General features: G+C 42.3%; 1 protein-coding gene across 2 annotated transcripts in view; it reads left to right on the plus strand.

Moving 5' to 3' along the window:
- JAK2 (Janus kinase 2) overlaps nt 1-15,089 on the plus strand; it is a 91,103-nt gene that overhangs the window by 32,453 nt on the left and 43,561 nt on the right. For both annotated transcript variants that reach the window (XM_048503149.1, XM_048503148.1), the window contains 3 exons: nt 7,985-8,234; nt 11,833-11,956; nt 14,138-14,255. In XM_048503149.1, coding sequence (XP_048359106.1) covers nt 8,213-8,234; nt 11,833-11,956; nt 14,138-14,255 — 264 coding nt within the window. In that variant the 5' untranslated portion in view covers nt 7,985-8,212. The remainder of the gene's footprint in view (nt 1-7,984; nt 8,235-11,832; nt 11,957-14,137; nt 14,256-15,089) is intronic.

Genomic DNA, 15,089 nt, shown 5'->3' on the forward strand with positions numbered 1-15,089 from the left:
CTCCATCAAGAACCTGGTCATGGCTCTGAACTTCCATGACAGATAGGTGGTCTAGTCCAGACTGGATTGTCATTTGTCCAAAAGAGTTTAAATCTGCCAGGATGGTCCAATGTGGAATGAAAGGGAATGGCTTATTGTGATAGAATGTCCAGGGGTTCAAGATCACAGAAACTCTTGGTGACATTCTTGAGTCTTAGTAAATTTTAGGATTTCTGTCATATCCTATGTGACAGAGCCATGGGTGGCCATTTTGGAAATGAAAAATGAAACGAGCAACATTTGTGTTTAGTTTGTTCCACAATCACATGTCCATGAAAGGGGTTTTCTTTGCCAGTAAGATTGTTTACTGTATAATTTTCAAAGTGCCATTGTTTATTCCAACACTGACACACTTCTATTAAGGGAGATATGATGTAGGTCAATTCCCCATGGGGGAAATATCCTGGGATTGGACCGGGACCATAAAATACTAGTAACTTTTTATCCTAGTGTGTCCCTTTCCACTGCAGCTGAGGTCTCGAGTTGAAACTGGGATCAGAAGTCCACCGATTTTCCACAAGTCCAGGATCAGCTTTGAGGCTCATTTGTTGCTAGCTCTCTGATTGGCTGTTGTTTTGAATGAGTGTTCTCTTCTTTTTCGTCACCGCTACATAGCTACGTCGTCACAAAGCATAGAGCTTCGTGGCCAAGAACAGCATACAAAAAAGGTGTGTTCAGTTTTTATCTTTGCATGGTCATAGCTTCGTATCCAAGAAGAAAACATAAAAAGCACATTCCTGCCCATCCTGAGTCACCCATTCTGAGCATGCCCAGGCCACTGTGTGCTATGATTGGCTGACAGCTCGAATGGAGACTCAGGGCGGGAAAAACAACCCGGCATAATGGTTATTTTCCCCATGATACCAGCCTCATTGTTAGAAAAGATCCTCCTTCCTGGTGATTTTTTGAAAACCCCAGGATGAGGAGGATATCGCAGGGCAGGGCCAGGACAGAGTCGAATTTGGCGCGGGAGCCATGGGGAGTCCCTCCTTGAACTGGGATGTCTGCCATGAGTATTCCGGGATATTTCCCCCATGGGGAATCGACCGTAGTGACCCTTGTCAGAGAATGGCTAACATGGGGTGTAGTGGATCAGCAGTGTGTGATATGTTATCATGGAGGTGAGGGAAGGTGGGGAGAGGGATTGATTGGCAGTTGCTGAGGTTTTAATAAAGGCTGTTGGAGAAGGGTGCAGACAGATGACCTGAGGAAGGAAGTTGAGGGAAAGAAATTATGTTTTACCTGATTAGAAGGAGAAGTACCGAAGCACAATAGATAGGGAGTGATGGATTTGCATCTGAGTGAAAACTAATGCTGAAAAAAGAACCCCTGAGTTTAAAATCATCAGAGATTGCTATTTGAATCCATCAAATATTAAAGAATTACTATAGGGAGAAAGCTGACATGGCTTATAGTCAAAGCATCAACTTCCCACCTACTCTCTCTCTCTCTCTCTCTCTCTCGCTCTCTCTCTCTCTCTCTGTGTGTGTGTGTGTGTGTGTGTGTGTGTGTGTGTGTGTGTGTGTGTGTGTGTGTGTGAGGATGTTAGTGTTCAGAGAGACTGGGGAAGTTGCTTAAGTGTTGGGAAATGGGGGAGCAGTGAATCTTCTATTCTGAGTAAAGAATCTGTTTACATAGATTGGGTTGGTTGAGTGGTTTAATGAGTTATTGGGAAATACAAGTGTTTAAAATATAGGAAGAATAATATACAGTTGATAACTAAATCCATTAATTTGTTTACCCAACCCTTGAGCCTAACGTATTGGGAAATACTCGTGTTTATAATGTAAAAAGATAAGTATACAGTTGATAACTGAATCCATTAATCCGTGTTTGTTTACTCAACCCTTGAACCTTATGTCAGAGTAAAGAAAACTAATTTCTATTGATAAGCTTGTTAGCTGTGTTAGAATCCCATACAATCCATATAATTAGGTTTTGGAATCCTTGCCCTTTCCTTTCTTCAAAAGGAGAAAGCAAAGATGGTCTGATAACTTTGGATCTTTCAGAACCATAGAATGTATCAAAAGCAGCTATATAATTATTACTTAATCTGACAGCAGTTATTTATTTATTTATTAAACTTGTAAACCGCCCTCCCCTGAAGGGTTCAGGGTGGTGAACAACAGAATAAAACAATAAAACAATTTTTAAAATTTTAAAAAATGAATTGGTGATATGGATAAATTCTTTATTTTGTGACTTTTCCTTGAAGCTATGGGTAATTTTTTGAAAGAATCGTATGTGCAGTTTATGGGGGGAAAGTGAAAACTTGATGGATGAGGCAAACAAGGTTTCCCTGGGAACTTCAGGTGTATTTCCATCTCAATAAGTAGCATTCTTAAAATCAGAAACAGCTGAATATCAAAGTTATTTTTTTATTGTTATGTAACTGCTAATTTGTATAATTGTTATACAAGGTTCCAGTGTCATTAATAGAAATTTGCCCGAAGCAGAAAATGTACTTTCATAATGTGAATGCTATATAAATGAAATAAGGGGTAGAAAGAACAGATAACTACAGGATCTTTCATGAAAAGGGTTGATAATGTTTATCCATTGGAATGAAAATGTTCATTTACTTTCTGCTGTCTGTCTCTTCCAGTGTGACAAATGCCACAAGCCTAAATTGAAGTCCCATTTTTCCCCACTTGAGCCAAAATATATGTTTCTTTGTCTATACAAGAAAGGAAATGACAGGCAAAATCTTTTATTTTATTGACTATTCATTGCTTAAAATATCTCCTATTGTATATTTCAAAATTTGTACACAGAAATTATCCTATGCCCCTGGTCCCCCTGCCCCCATGTTCTAAATATTCCCTTTCAGTTGCTAACAGTAATCCTAAACCAAGTTATGCTCTTCTAAATTAACTGAAATCTAATGGTGTAACTTGCTTTACAGTTGCACTGTTAATCTCTCTTACTACTGTCCTTTAATATCTTGAAACTGAATTCTTTCCACTGGCATAAAATGCACTTCACATTATTGCTCAAAGCCCCACTAATGTGTGTGTTTGTTTATGTATGTATATTTATGTAAATTTGGATTGGGCACTTGAAAGCTACTGTCTCAAAAGAAGTCCTAAAAGATACACTACTGCAACTCTGAAACAGCTCTCCCATTGAACAAGGAGAACATCTTGTGCATGATTTCCACCAATTATGCAGCTTCCTGTTTCTGGTGGGGCAGGGACATAGGTAAGGGGGGGGGGTTTCTCAGGTTCAAACCACTCCCATTACATGTCCGGCTTGCCTGAAACAATGCATGGAATGGAACAGCCAGAAAGCCCTCAGTCACTGAATGCACCCCATAAAAAATCTATACCTAAGTCACTGGCTGGGGGTGTCACCCTTGAGCCTTAGTTTCTTTCCTTGTTCACAGGGAGAAGCAGCATTAGTTGCCTGCTCTGCTTTCATTTTCTTTTTTCTTTTTTTTCTGACCTTTGGATTACTCTGTCCTCAGCCTACGTATTCATCCCTCTCCATTTTTTGATATGGGAGTCCCAGGCTGCACAAATCCATCTTTAAACTGCTCTGGGAGTTGTGTGCTTTTATCGAGCACTGCAGAAGATAGTTTTCTCTCTGAAGGGGACATGGAAGCCCCAATCACAGTGGGCCAACTAAGGCAGGCAGGAACTGAGGTAGTTCAAAGGAGGCAAAATTGCTTGATTAGCTGCATTCCAGAGCCAGGAAATGAGGACAGTAGGTCTTTGCAGGATCCTCACCCCGGCATAGTGCATTGCAGACATTCAACAACTGCCAGCAGGGCAGCTGAGATTAGTTACTTCCCAGCCTATTTGCTGAGGGTTAGGAAAACTGCTTTGCTGGATCAACTGGTCCCCTAGGCACAAGCCTGTGTGCCAGCTCTAGTTCCAGTCTCTGGCTGCCAGCACTTAGCAGTGCTCTCAAGCCTTGCTGTCTAGACTCAAGTGGACTGCTTCAAATCAAACCTAACTGGGCTGACCTGCAAAGTGCAGGACACTAGTTTTTAAATTACAATGTATTTTGAATTTAGCAGGAATAAGCAATGCAGAAGAAATAAATCCTTTTATTGGCTCATTGTCTGTTCGGAAATGTAGTTTGCATTATGAAATGGAAAGCATATTTAACATGAAAAACCTGCTGGGTGAAAAATCGTTCAAGAGGGGCACTGTCATCTTTATTTAGAGCTTCTGTATTAGACAGCTGCAACCAGCACTTCATATAGGACTATGCTTCTGACTTGCCAAGCTGGATTGTGTTTCAGAGACTTCAACCTCTACCCAGGGAAAACTTAAAAGAAAGCAGGGTAAAAAAAGCTCTAATATTTGCATGGGTTTTTGTTCAGTTTACCACCACACACAATAGAAGTTGCTCTGCACAAGGCATAGATGCTAACAAGTACCCACCTACTGCCATTCCTTACTCCCTAGATCTCCTCCTCCAATTCAGTGTTTACACCTGGATGGGGGAAGAAGAAGAGATCGTGTGTTCCCAGCCAGCGGCTTATTGTTTGGCAAAAAACAAGGTTAAAGAATAAGGTGTAACAGCAGAAGGGAAAGGTATATCTTAGGGGGTGGGGAGTCTTGTGACCTGGGCCCCACTTTTGAAAGTCATGTGGAGTGCATTTGCACCCCCCCCCCCCAGCCCTGCCTACCAGGAGCAAGATGTGCAGGGCCCATCAGAAGCACAGCAACCCTTGCCTGACCAGTTCTCTCGGCATCGCATGTGCAGCACCCTGGCCAGTTCTCGTAAGTCTGGCTCTGGCTCAGTAAACAAGGCCCAGCAGGGGCAGCACCAGCAGGTGGTGGGTTGTGTCTTCATGGCAACAAAGGTGCCTGCTCGCTGGCCTGGCAGGTGTGCGAAAAAGCAGCTCGGCCAGTCAGTCAGTCCTCCCGACTCCAAGTCCAGCAGGGCCCCAGCAAGCAGCCTCCACATCAAGCTATGACTGTTAGCAATTCTGGGGGTGGGGGAGAGGGGGGGGAGCAGCCTTTCTGCTTTAAAACCTTTTGGAACTTGCCTTGTCAGAATACTGCCCCCGCCCAAAGCATCCCATTTGAAATGTCAGACTGCAGGCTACAAATATGGCCGTTTCCCCACTTTTAAAAATGACGTCAGTTTCATCCAGCATGGACCTTTTCAGCAAGGGGATTGTGTTCCCCGGCTTCCCCACTGCCCCACGCTCTGCGCGGGGTCATCAAAAGGCGCCGTTTTCAGCAGCTCCAGAAATGACGCGCGCTGAGGGGGCGCAAGAGTGGCAGAGTCGGGGCGGCTGCGTTGTCACCGCCCCTGTAGTGGGGAGTGCGCTGGACCCTGCGCTACTTGGCAAGAGTAGCGCGCAGCAAATGGTGAGTGGGGAAAGGCCCTATGTGTCCCAGCCTGCAAACGGGGGTAATCTGCCGCCTTTCTGTCTCTGTGCCATAACAGTTGCAGTGTTGGGGAGGCAGTTTTTGGTGCTTGGGGTAATTCGCTGCCTTTCCACCTGTGTGCTGTAATGTTTGGGCTGTTGTGGGGGAGATGCTAATATTATTGTGTAGTTATTTAAAATATGAGTACTGGATGCTTGCATGAGGGGAGGGAGTACCAAATCAGTTCTTGCCCTGGACTCCATTTTCTATAGCTATGCCACTGTAGGTAGGTATGAGGCTTGCAAAAAATCAACTTTGTTTCAATGTTTAAAATGTGTAGAAGTTTGTTGAAAACTTGACAGAAAGGGGGAAAGAGATACACTGAGTCAAAAGTTAGACTGGGGAGGCTGGGTTTGTTCTAGTTCCATGGTGGCGAACCTTTGGCACTCCAGATGTTATGGACTACAATTCCCATCCATTGCTTAGCGAAAGCCAATTGGCCATGCTAGCGAAGGCTGATAAGTGTGAATCCATAACATCTAAGATATAAGGATATCTCTATTCAGTTCTCTCTCCACTTTCTGGATCTGACCACTTCGTAGAATGGAATACATACTGATATTTGTACTACATCTTGTTAGTACAGTCAGCTTGGGATGGCATTGGAGATGTTTGCTTGAAGCTGGGAAAGAAGGCAAGCTGCACAGTAATTCAGCTTCATGAACAAACAGTGGTCTTGTGCACATGAAGTACAGACTAACCAGGATTTGCGTAACTTTAAATGCAGCCTGTGCTCTTTGGGGAAAAAATCCTTAGGTGCCAAGTTTATGACATTTAGGTGTTTGGAGGATCAGACATTAAGAATTTACTTTAGCCATGAAAAAAAACAAAAAACAGTGATGAAGATTTCAAGAATAATAATATTTCAGCAATAGTTCTTCAGTACTTTTATTTTGAGGAAGTAAACAAAAAGAGGATCTAAGACCTTTTGCTTTTTAAATGCAGAAATGAAACATCTGAATCAGGGAACTGGTTAATATGCTTGTCCTTGAAAAGAAGAATGAAAGTTCCCAGATTAAACCATTGTGTTAATTTCTCCGGGTTATAAATTCCCAGACTTTTAGTTAAGAACAGTGAAAGACTTTGTTCCTGCTCCAACCCGGAACTTCCCGAAAACGACAGGACCGCGTACTGTTCTGTAACAACAGCACTTATACGGTCACTTTTATGAAGCTATTCTAAAGAGACCAGAGAGAGATCATGAAACAGCAACCTATTTACTTAATTGTGAACAATACATAATACAAAGAGATGGTTACCAGATTTTTTATTTCAAAGCTTTTATTCGAAATTTTACGACCTTCAGAATTTGCTTTGATTTTTCTGAATATGTTTTTTATTTATTTATTTATTTATATTTTAGATTTCCTGGGCATACCTCTTCCCGAAGGAAGGAGACTCGAGGAAGCTCAACAATATGGCTATTATCAGCAACAACTCAATAACAGAATAATAATAATAATAAACATTAAAACTCCGACAGCAATTACATATAATTTAAACAATCCAAAGAAGGAATTCAAAACAGCTTAAAACCGAGTTCAAAACAGGCAACACAAAGGTACAAAAGCAAGGGAAAAAAAATAAAAAAGAAAAAGAGGAAAAGGAGGAGGAACAGGTGGAGGCCCAGATGGAATCACAGCAAGGCCCAACAAGGGTGACAAAGATGGAAGTGGAAATGGCAGAATCTCCAGGTGGGGGGGGCAGTAAAACGGCCAGCCTCTCAAAGCCAGTGGAATAATTCTGTCTTACAGGCCCTAGGAACTTCATGAGGTCCGCCAGAACCAGGACTGATGGAGTGGGGCATTCCATAGCAGGCAGGGGCCAGAGCCGTGAAGCCCTGGCAGTGAAACCAGCAGTTTTATTTTGTGTATTGATGCCATTAAAGATCTTGTTATTTGCTATTTGTTGTTAAGAACAGTATTTTTCTTAGAGTTAATTCATGCAGCTTCTTCACCTCAAGGAGCCTTCTAGCAGTTGCTTGCCAGCGGAAAACACACATGCATGAATTAGTTTGCCAAGGGAGGCCCTTAGGAGGATTCTGTTTTACCATTAAGCTTTTATAGAAAGTAATTTCTGTTGGGTAGCAGTATGAATTCCTAGCATTACCTAAGGTCTTCAGTGAAGCTTCTCTTCCTGCATCTGGAAGTCAGCATATTGAATATCTTTGTTTTTTTCCCTGTATACATTATCACCATAGTCTTATCATTTTAAAAGAAAGCTCCGTTGGATGGTTAGTAAGCTTGTGTGGGTAGAGCAGAGAACCTCCACTTGCTGTTTGGTTCATATTTAGAATCTTTTTAGTGTAGTAAAAAAACCCTACAACTTGACATGAAGCTCTGTGAGGGGCATCTACACCAAATTCCCTTGAGACCCTAAGGCCAGCACTTCAACTCTCATACAGGATCTTAAAACCCTAACAAATTTAGTACTGTTGAAGTAAAAGTTCTGTTGCTTTATGAATGCTACTGGGGAGGAAGTATTGCAGAACAACACTTTTCTATAGAATGTTTTTCGTAATGTTAAATCATTAGATTCTTTTTAATTTCTTGCAGAAATATGCTTTGAAAGGATATCAAAGATGCCATGGCCTGTCTTACAATAACAGAGATGGAAGGACCGACATCACCTGCTGTTCATCAGAATGGAGCATCAGCAGGGCCAGCCCTTCACAGCCGAGGAGAAAGCGCTGCTTGAGGGTTTTATGTTTATTATTCCCAGGGAAAGTGGAAGGCGATTATCTGCAGTTTCCAGCTGGACAATATGTTGCGGAAGAGCTCTGTATGGCTGCCTGTAAGGCTTGTGGTAAGATTGCGACAGTTTTCTAACTGGTTGAGCCACTTTGGTTGCTTTTTAAAATTATTATTTAACAAGGAAGACAGGTCAGAAATTATCTTGGGGCTTAGTTCATACTTTCTTTTCAGCTTGGGTGTGATTGTGCATTGGTGGGTTTGTAAGGAATGGGTAGAGTGTTGAACTAGACTCCCCACTCCACTCACACCGGACACAGAGTGTCCTTAGACCAGTCCTGCAGCTCTCAGCCTAACTTATCTAAGGGTTGTTCTGAGGATAAAACCGTGGAGAGAACTGTTGCTTGAAATACACTTAGCAGGTCCTCATTTAGGAGCAGAGAGTGATACCTGGGCAAACACTAGACCCAGGGACAAAGACACAGAGTTTGACTGACCTATTTTTTAACTGCTGGCATCCTGTAAACTGTTTGTGAGGGCATGCCATTTAAAGATAGTATATGTTATTTATTCTCAATTCTTCCATTTTACTGTTATATCTAGGGATACTAGAAACACGGTTGGAGCTTCTCCAAATTAACAAACTCCCTTTTGAATTTCTATCTTTTAGGCATTCAGTTCTATTTCTTATAATCCTCTGTAAGGGTCATTTAAGAATGTAAGTATCCTAGCACTTCTTCATCAAATCATCCTCCAGCTGATTGTCCCCTTCCTGTATTTTTCATTTTTTAGTTGGGCTGTCTTTTTTAGAATGGAAAGCACTATATACATTCAGGAATTAAATAAATCTTTCCTTGTTAATTCGGACTTAGCTATTGTTAATGAGTAGCCTAAATTTCACTATGGCCGTTTCCACCGATAGCCAATTAGCGGCGGCCTAGAGGCGGTAAAAGCGCTGCCCAGGCCGCCCGTTCGCCCAGAAGCGCCACTGCTGCAACGCAGCAGCTGAACCCTGGATGCGCTTTCCCTCCCAAGGGCTGACCTCAGGCTGCCTAAACAACAATGCCCCAAGGGTTGTTGTTGGGAAGCGTCTTTCAGCGGCGGTGCGAACAGCGCCGCTGGGGCGACACTATCTCCGTCCAGCCCCTTTCGCGGTGTCCCGTGCGTGCGCCTGCTGGAAGTAGCGGCCCATACACTGTCCTCCAGACCTCCAGGGGTGGGAGGGGCAGCGTGTGAATACGGCTGCCGTGAATGAAAAAAGAAGCCGGCGACCTGCCAGATCTACTGACTATAGCCCGTTCATGCAAAGCGGGCTTGCGCCTTCATGCCAGCCCGCGCACTCTTGGCTGATTAGCAGAGTATAAGGAGGCCGATGAAACGGCCTGTGATATACTGTGGAGCACCTCCCGTGCCATCTATGGGTTGGGGGCCTTCAGCCATCCCTTCATGTGCAGTAGTCTGCCAGTTCTGTGGCCAGGACTCACATAACCACACAGAAGGCCTGAGCCTCAAGCCTGCCATGCCCCAGGCCTAACACTGCAGACTGGCACTAAGGCCCCTTCCGCACACGCAAAATAATGTGTTTTCAAACCACTTTCACAACTGTTTGCAAGTGAATTTTGCCATTCTGCACAGCTTCAAAGAGCATTGAAAGCAGTTTGAAAGTGCATTATTCTGCATGTGCGGAATGAGCCTAAGACTGGGTCAGACCTGGCTCCTATTCACTCTTCCACTTCTTCTCCCTCTCCCTCTCTGTTCTGCTCCCACTTGTTCTTGCTTGGCTCTCTGGCCTCTTCCTTCCTTTCTCTTCCTTTCTGTCTTTCTCCTCCCCTGGCCTCTCTGTCTTCTTCCTTTTATCCTCATTAACTGTCCTCCACTGGGCCAAAGCCTGTTGGTAGACCTCTATTGGCTCTCGGGCCGATCATCAGGTCCCACAGACCCACAGATTGGCCTCATGGCCCAAGAGCCCCCCAGCCATTAGTAATTGAGGCATTGTCTGGCCCCGCAGCCGCATTGAGCTGCGCACTGGCCAGAGTGCTTGCAGAGGCCTTTCTCTTGGAGACTGTCCTGGCTCTTCCTTTGAACCTCCTTCTCTCACCCTCCTGCAAATAATTGCCCTGCTTCCCTTTGTCCTCCTCCTGGGATGGCTGGAGGCATCTTCAGTGCGGTCTTTATCCCTGCTGCCTCTCTGCCTTGTCGCTTGCTGCCTCCTCCACAGAGCACTTGCAGATCTGCTCATGAGTGGTGAGCCTGGGGTAGTGGTGGAAGGTCTGGGATGGCAGCTGGAGCTGGCTACAGACACATATTAATTAATATCTAATAGTGGTATGCAGCCATCTTAGGTACTATCAGGGTGTGTTTTATGTATTGTCAAAGGCTTTCACGGTCGGAACTGGTTGTGGTGGGTTTTCCAGGCTGTGGGGCCATGGTCTGGTTGATCTTGTTCCTAACATTTCGCCTGCATCTGTGGCTGGCATCTTCAGAGGTGTATCACAGCTGGAAAACCCACCACAACCAGGGTGTGTTTTTTTTTAACAAAACTAGGAAAGATTTCATAGCTTGCTTCTGCCTAAAATTTGTCTTTTGTTGCACTTCTCTGCCAATGTAAACTAAGACAAAAGTACTGTTTCCTAAACTTGATTAAAAAAAAATTTAACCAGTGACTTAAGAGTACTCTGGGTAGAATCAAACATAAAGGAAGATTGATCGGCCATGTTTTTTATTACACTGAGGAAGGATTGTTGGAATTTACAAGAAGACTACTGTTTATAAGACCTTTTTTTTATTCTGATGGAATTGATGTTATGAAATATTTCAGTGAAATTATTCAACGTAGCTATGGCAAATGTTTGCCTAGGTAGTTCTTCAAATGCATTAGAGAGTAATCTCTGTGAAGTAGTTTTTAAAAATATCTATGACTTAACTTCATTAATAATGTATACAAGCTTAAACTTCTGCGGTGTTAAACACTAATAACCAATGAAGCCTAGTTGTGTTTCTTTTTTCTTGTTAAAACATGTAATAGAACAAAAGCAGCAAGTTGATTACTAAGGACCTGCTCCAGTACAAATTTACCTACTGTGTATTCTGTAGGGGGAATGAACGACCATGAGGGAATTTCAGAGCTGTGGATAGCAAAGTGAAAGGCTGTCTTGAGCCAAAGGACTGATTCTTTTTCTCCAGCTGAAACCACTGGAATAACTTGTTTCCCAAAGTAGTATCAAAACCTGTTATTAACATACCATCAGCTTAGATTACATTTACTGTGTGTTGAGGGGTGGGTGGGATATAACCTCTGCTAAAGTACAAGGGTTTATAACATCTACATCCCCAAAAAACTTTCTAAATTAATTGTTTCCCACATTTTACAATACAGATTTGCTGTGCTGTTTGGGAGCGCATATGTATCTAATTTTAGTCAGTATTGGAAGCAATACTTGGAATGGCTACAGCTTCATATTTAAATATACTAAGGAATAGACAAACCTGTTCCATCCTTCTTTCTATAATATGGCAGCTGTTTTTGTTTGTCTCACTGGTTCAATAAAGTTTGCGTCTACCTGAATTAAATTCAATGTACTTTGAATACTTGATTGCTTAGGTTTTTCCATGACAGCCTCTTGAGAGGGAGGGAGGGTGTGTGTGTGTGTGTGATTTCTCTGTGGTGTATTTTTTAAAAGTCAGTAAAATGTGTTGTTCTTCTGCTTTACCAGGAATCTTGCCAGTCTACCATAACATGTTTGCATTAATGAACCAGGCAGATAGATGTTGGTATCCTCCAAACCATACTTTCCAAACAGAGGGATCAGCTAGTGACACCGTACTGTACCGATTAAGGTAGTATTAATGCTTTATCTTAGACATGTAGAAATAATGTTATTTGTTAATTAAAACGTTAAACTGTTGAAATGTAATTCAGTTATTGTTTTCCTTTTACCATGGTTTTCATTATACTTTAATTGTCAGAAAGATTAATATAGAATAATAATGCTGTTTGCCCGTATCTTTTTATTCTGTAATCAGCCTTATTGCATGCATATTATGCAGAAGGTGGGTGCACTCCCTCGATGAGTTGACAGTCTGAGGAAGGTTTTGCATGGTCACTCCTACACATTTGTGGGGTGAGCTTTTTTCATGACACTCTTGGGAACCCAGAGATTTGCTGTGTGAATAATAACTGTACCAAAAACTCATTAGACAGCTCATACTGTTCTTGTTCTTAGCATTATCCACAAGCCACAAGTCCAGGAGGTATGAATTATTTGGGACTTCATTTTAATATTTCTGAAGAAGTGGCTTAGAATTGTACTGTTCGTCTTTCAGAAACCTGCAATGAGTAGCTGTGACAGAAGAAGTTGAACAATTTGCCTTATTGTAGTGGTGTCTCCTGCTCTGAGGCATAGAGGAAATCTCTGACAAATGTAAATTTGCAACTGGAAAAGATCTCCTCCTCTTGTGAATAAGAACATTCTCATGTTAATGAATGGGTGGCTGTTCTCTAGCTTTGAAGGTTATTTAAGCTGCAGGACTGCAGACTGTTCCTATGAATCCAGCCTAGCACAGTGAGGGACAGAAGCTTTCTGAAGTCTCAGGCTGATGTCTTTCTCTGTCTTGCTGCAAGCCACAGGTGTGGCTACAGTCTGCTGGCAGGGCCTTGGCACATCTGCCTGGAACAGTTCATGCCAGCCACTGCAGGAGGGGAAGGGTGCTGGGAAAAGTGGCTGCTGACAGTGGCCTTGGCATGCCCACTTGGAGCAGTTCAGGTCAACTGCCAACAGGGGCAGAGGGGTCAAAATGAGAGAGAGAAAGCCAGCTGCCAATGGGGGCCTTGGCTGAGCTGCTAGGGGAGAGCGAGAAAAAATGAGGGAAAGGTGGCTCTGCCACAGTGGCACAGCCTGGGAGCCACTGGCAGGCCTGGCAGGTTGCAGCAGGGTTAGAAAGGGAAAATGGGATCCCCCCTTGGTGAGTTTTGTGGCCCCCCACTTGTTATTCAGTATTAACCATAGTGGACTATAAACTCATAATTCTTATGTACGCCATTGACTTGAACAAAAACAAAAGAGAAGAAAGGTACCTCCATAACATTTGACTATATCATGACTGATGATCCATGACTGATGGGCATGCCTCCTCTCTGTTATGTAAAATCATGAGGACTTCCTAAGTTGCATTGGGGGAGTTTGAACATTTGAACTCTAAATTGCAAGAGCACCTCTTTTTGTATATGTCAGTGATTAATTTATTGTCCTATTACACTGCTGTTGAGGTTATGAACTGACTGAAGGTGAGAATTGGGATTTTCATCCTTAGCTCTTAGCAACCAGTACAGTAAACATTGTTGTTGTTTTGTGAATTCCAAGGAGTCTGGGTATAACTTAAGAGCATAACAGTTGTAGGTAAGCCAAAGCTGTCTGAAGTACTGAGTTAATGTGAATCTGCCACCAGAAACCAGACATCATTAGTGCTGCATCATATGGATGTATATTATGATTTGAGTTGCATTGGCAATGTGAAGCAGATTCTTTTTAAAAAAATCATAATTGGAGTCTACCTTTTTCATCCCTTCAGAGAGTTTGATGATAAAATTGGCAGAAGTGAGGCAACCTTGTTCCTTATCACTGCAAGAATAAAGGTCATATGCACATATTGCCTGTGTTTAGGAGTAGTCATTGCATACTTGCTAATTTTTGCCAGAGAGCTGCTGCTTGCCTTCTTTCCCAATTAAGCCATATTGTTTGGTTTCTTTTACTTGCCATGTGTTGTAACACAAGTCCCTTTCAACAGGAACACCAAGTTTGGGAGGAAAAATGAAGCAAATGCACATCCATATTGACTCCCCTCCTGTAATCTGCCTTGAGTTCAAGCGAAAAAGACAGACATAAACTTAAAAAAAATATATAGATAGAGCTGCTTAAAGTACTGAAAGCCTTGAAATTATACTCAGGCAACATGTTTCTAGAGCTTTGCTGTTTAAAACAAACCAGATTGATACAGAATACAAAATATGTTCCCTAACAGGTATTATTTCCCTCACTGGTATTCTAATGGCAGTACACAAGCATATCGGTATGGTGTTTCTCGGGGCACAGAGAGTCCTATTCTTGATGATGTAGTCATGTCTTATTTGTTTGCCCAGGTAAGATTTTGGTAATTTCATTCTTGGTCTGTTTGTGCTTGTGCCCTTGTGTCCTTTCTCATCATGTTTACACTTACATTTAGTCAAATATGGATAGTTTCACAGGGGAAACAGGATACAATTCCATGAAATGAAATAAGTGTATTGTTTTATCTTCTGTGGAGAAGAAAGATGGAAGAAAATGATGACTTCCACTGCAGCTTAAACAGCATTGGTTCTGTGTCTTTATGTGAAAGACCTTTGTTTAGCATTAACTCTGCTGTGAAAGAACAGGCTTAGGAAACTGGAATCTTAACTGCACTATTGTACTCTGTTTTAAACAAACCTAGCAAGAGTTTCCTAGTTGGCAACTCTCTTAAGATAGTACTAAGTAATGCTTGTAACTAGGAAAATGTTTTTTTTATTTTTAATACAATTCATTTCTGTGCCCACTTGTACATTATACATGTATCTGTAAGATTCCTGTCAATGAGGTCCAGAAAATCGTGTTGTTGTAGATGGAACTCTCTGTCCCCCTGACACCAGTGTTCCCAAATGCATCAGCTTACTTTTCCCAGCAGTAGTGAATGGCAACTATTCAATTATGTGAGAGAAAGTAATGGGGTGTATTTGGGAGTACCATTAGGAGCTGGATAGACCTGTTCCCTTCTTTATCTGATGCTAGCCATTACGATGGATGAGTCATAGCCCTGAGTTTTGCTTCTTCGACACTCTAGAATGGGTGGAATGTTAAAAACTTTGTTTTAACTATTTAGATATTAAGATACTTTTGGTCTAGACCTTGGCAATATATTCCCTTACTTATTAGTCAGTCTCAGAGGTAATTAACAACAC

This window comes from Sphaerodactylus townsendi, linkage group LG07, assembly GCF_021028975.2.
Source record: "Sphaerodactylus townsendi isolate TG3544 linkage group LG07, MPM_Stown_v2.3, whole genome shotgun sequence".
NCBI lineage: Eukaryota > Metazoa > Chordata > Lepidosauria > Squamata > Sphaerodactylidae > Sphaerodactylus > Sphaerodactylus townsendi.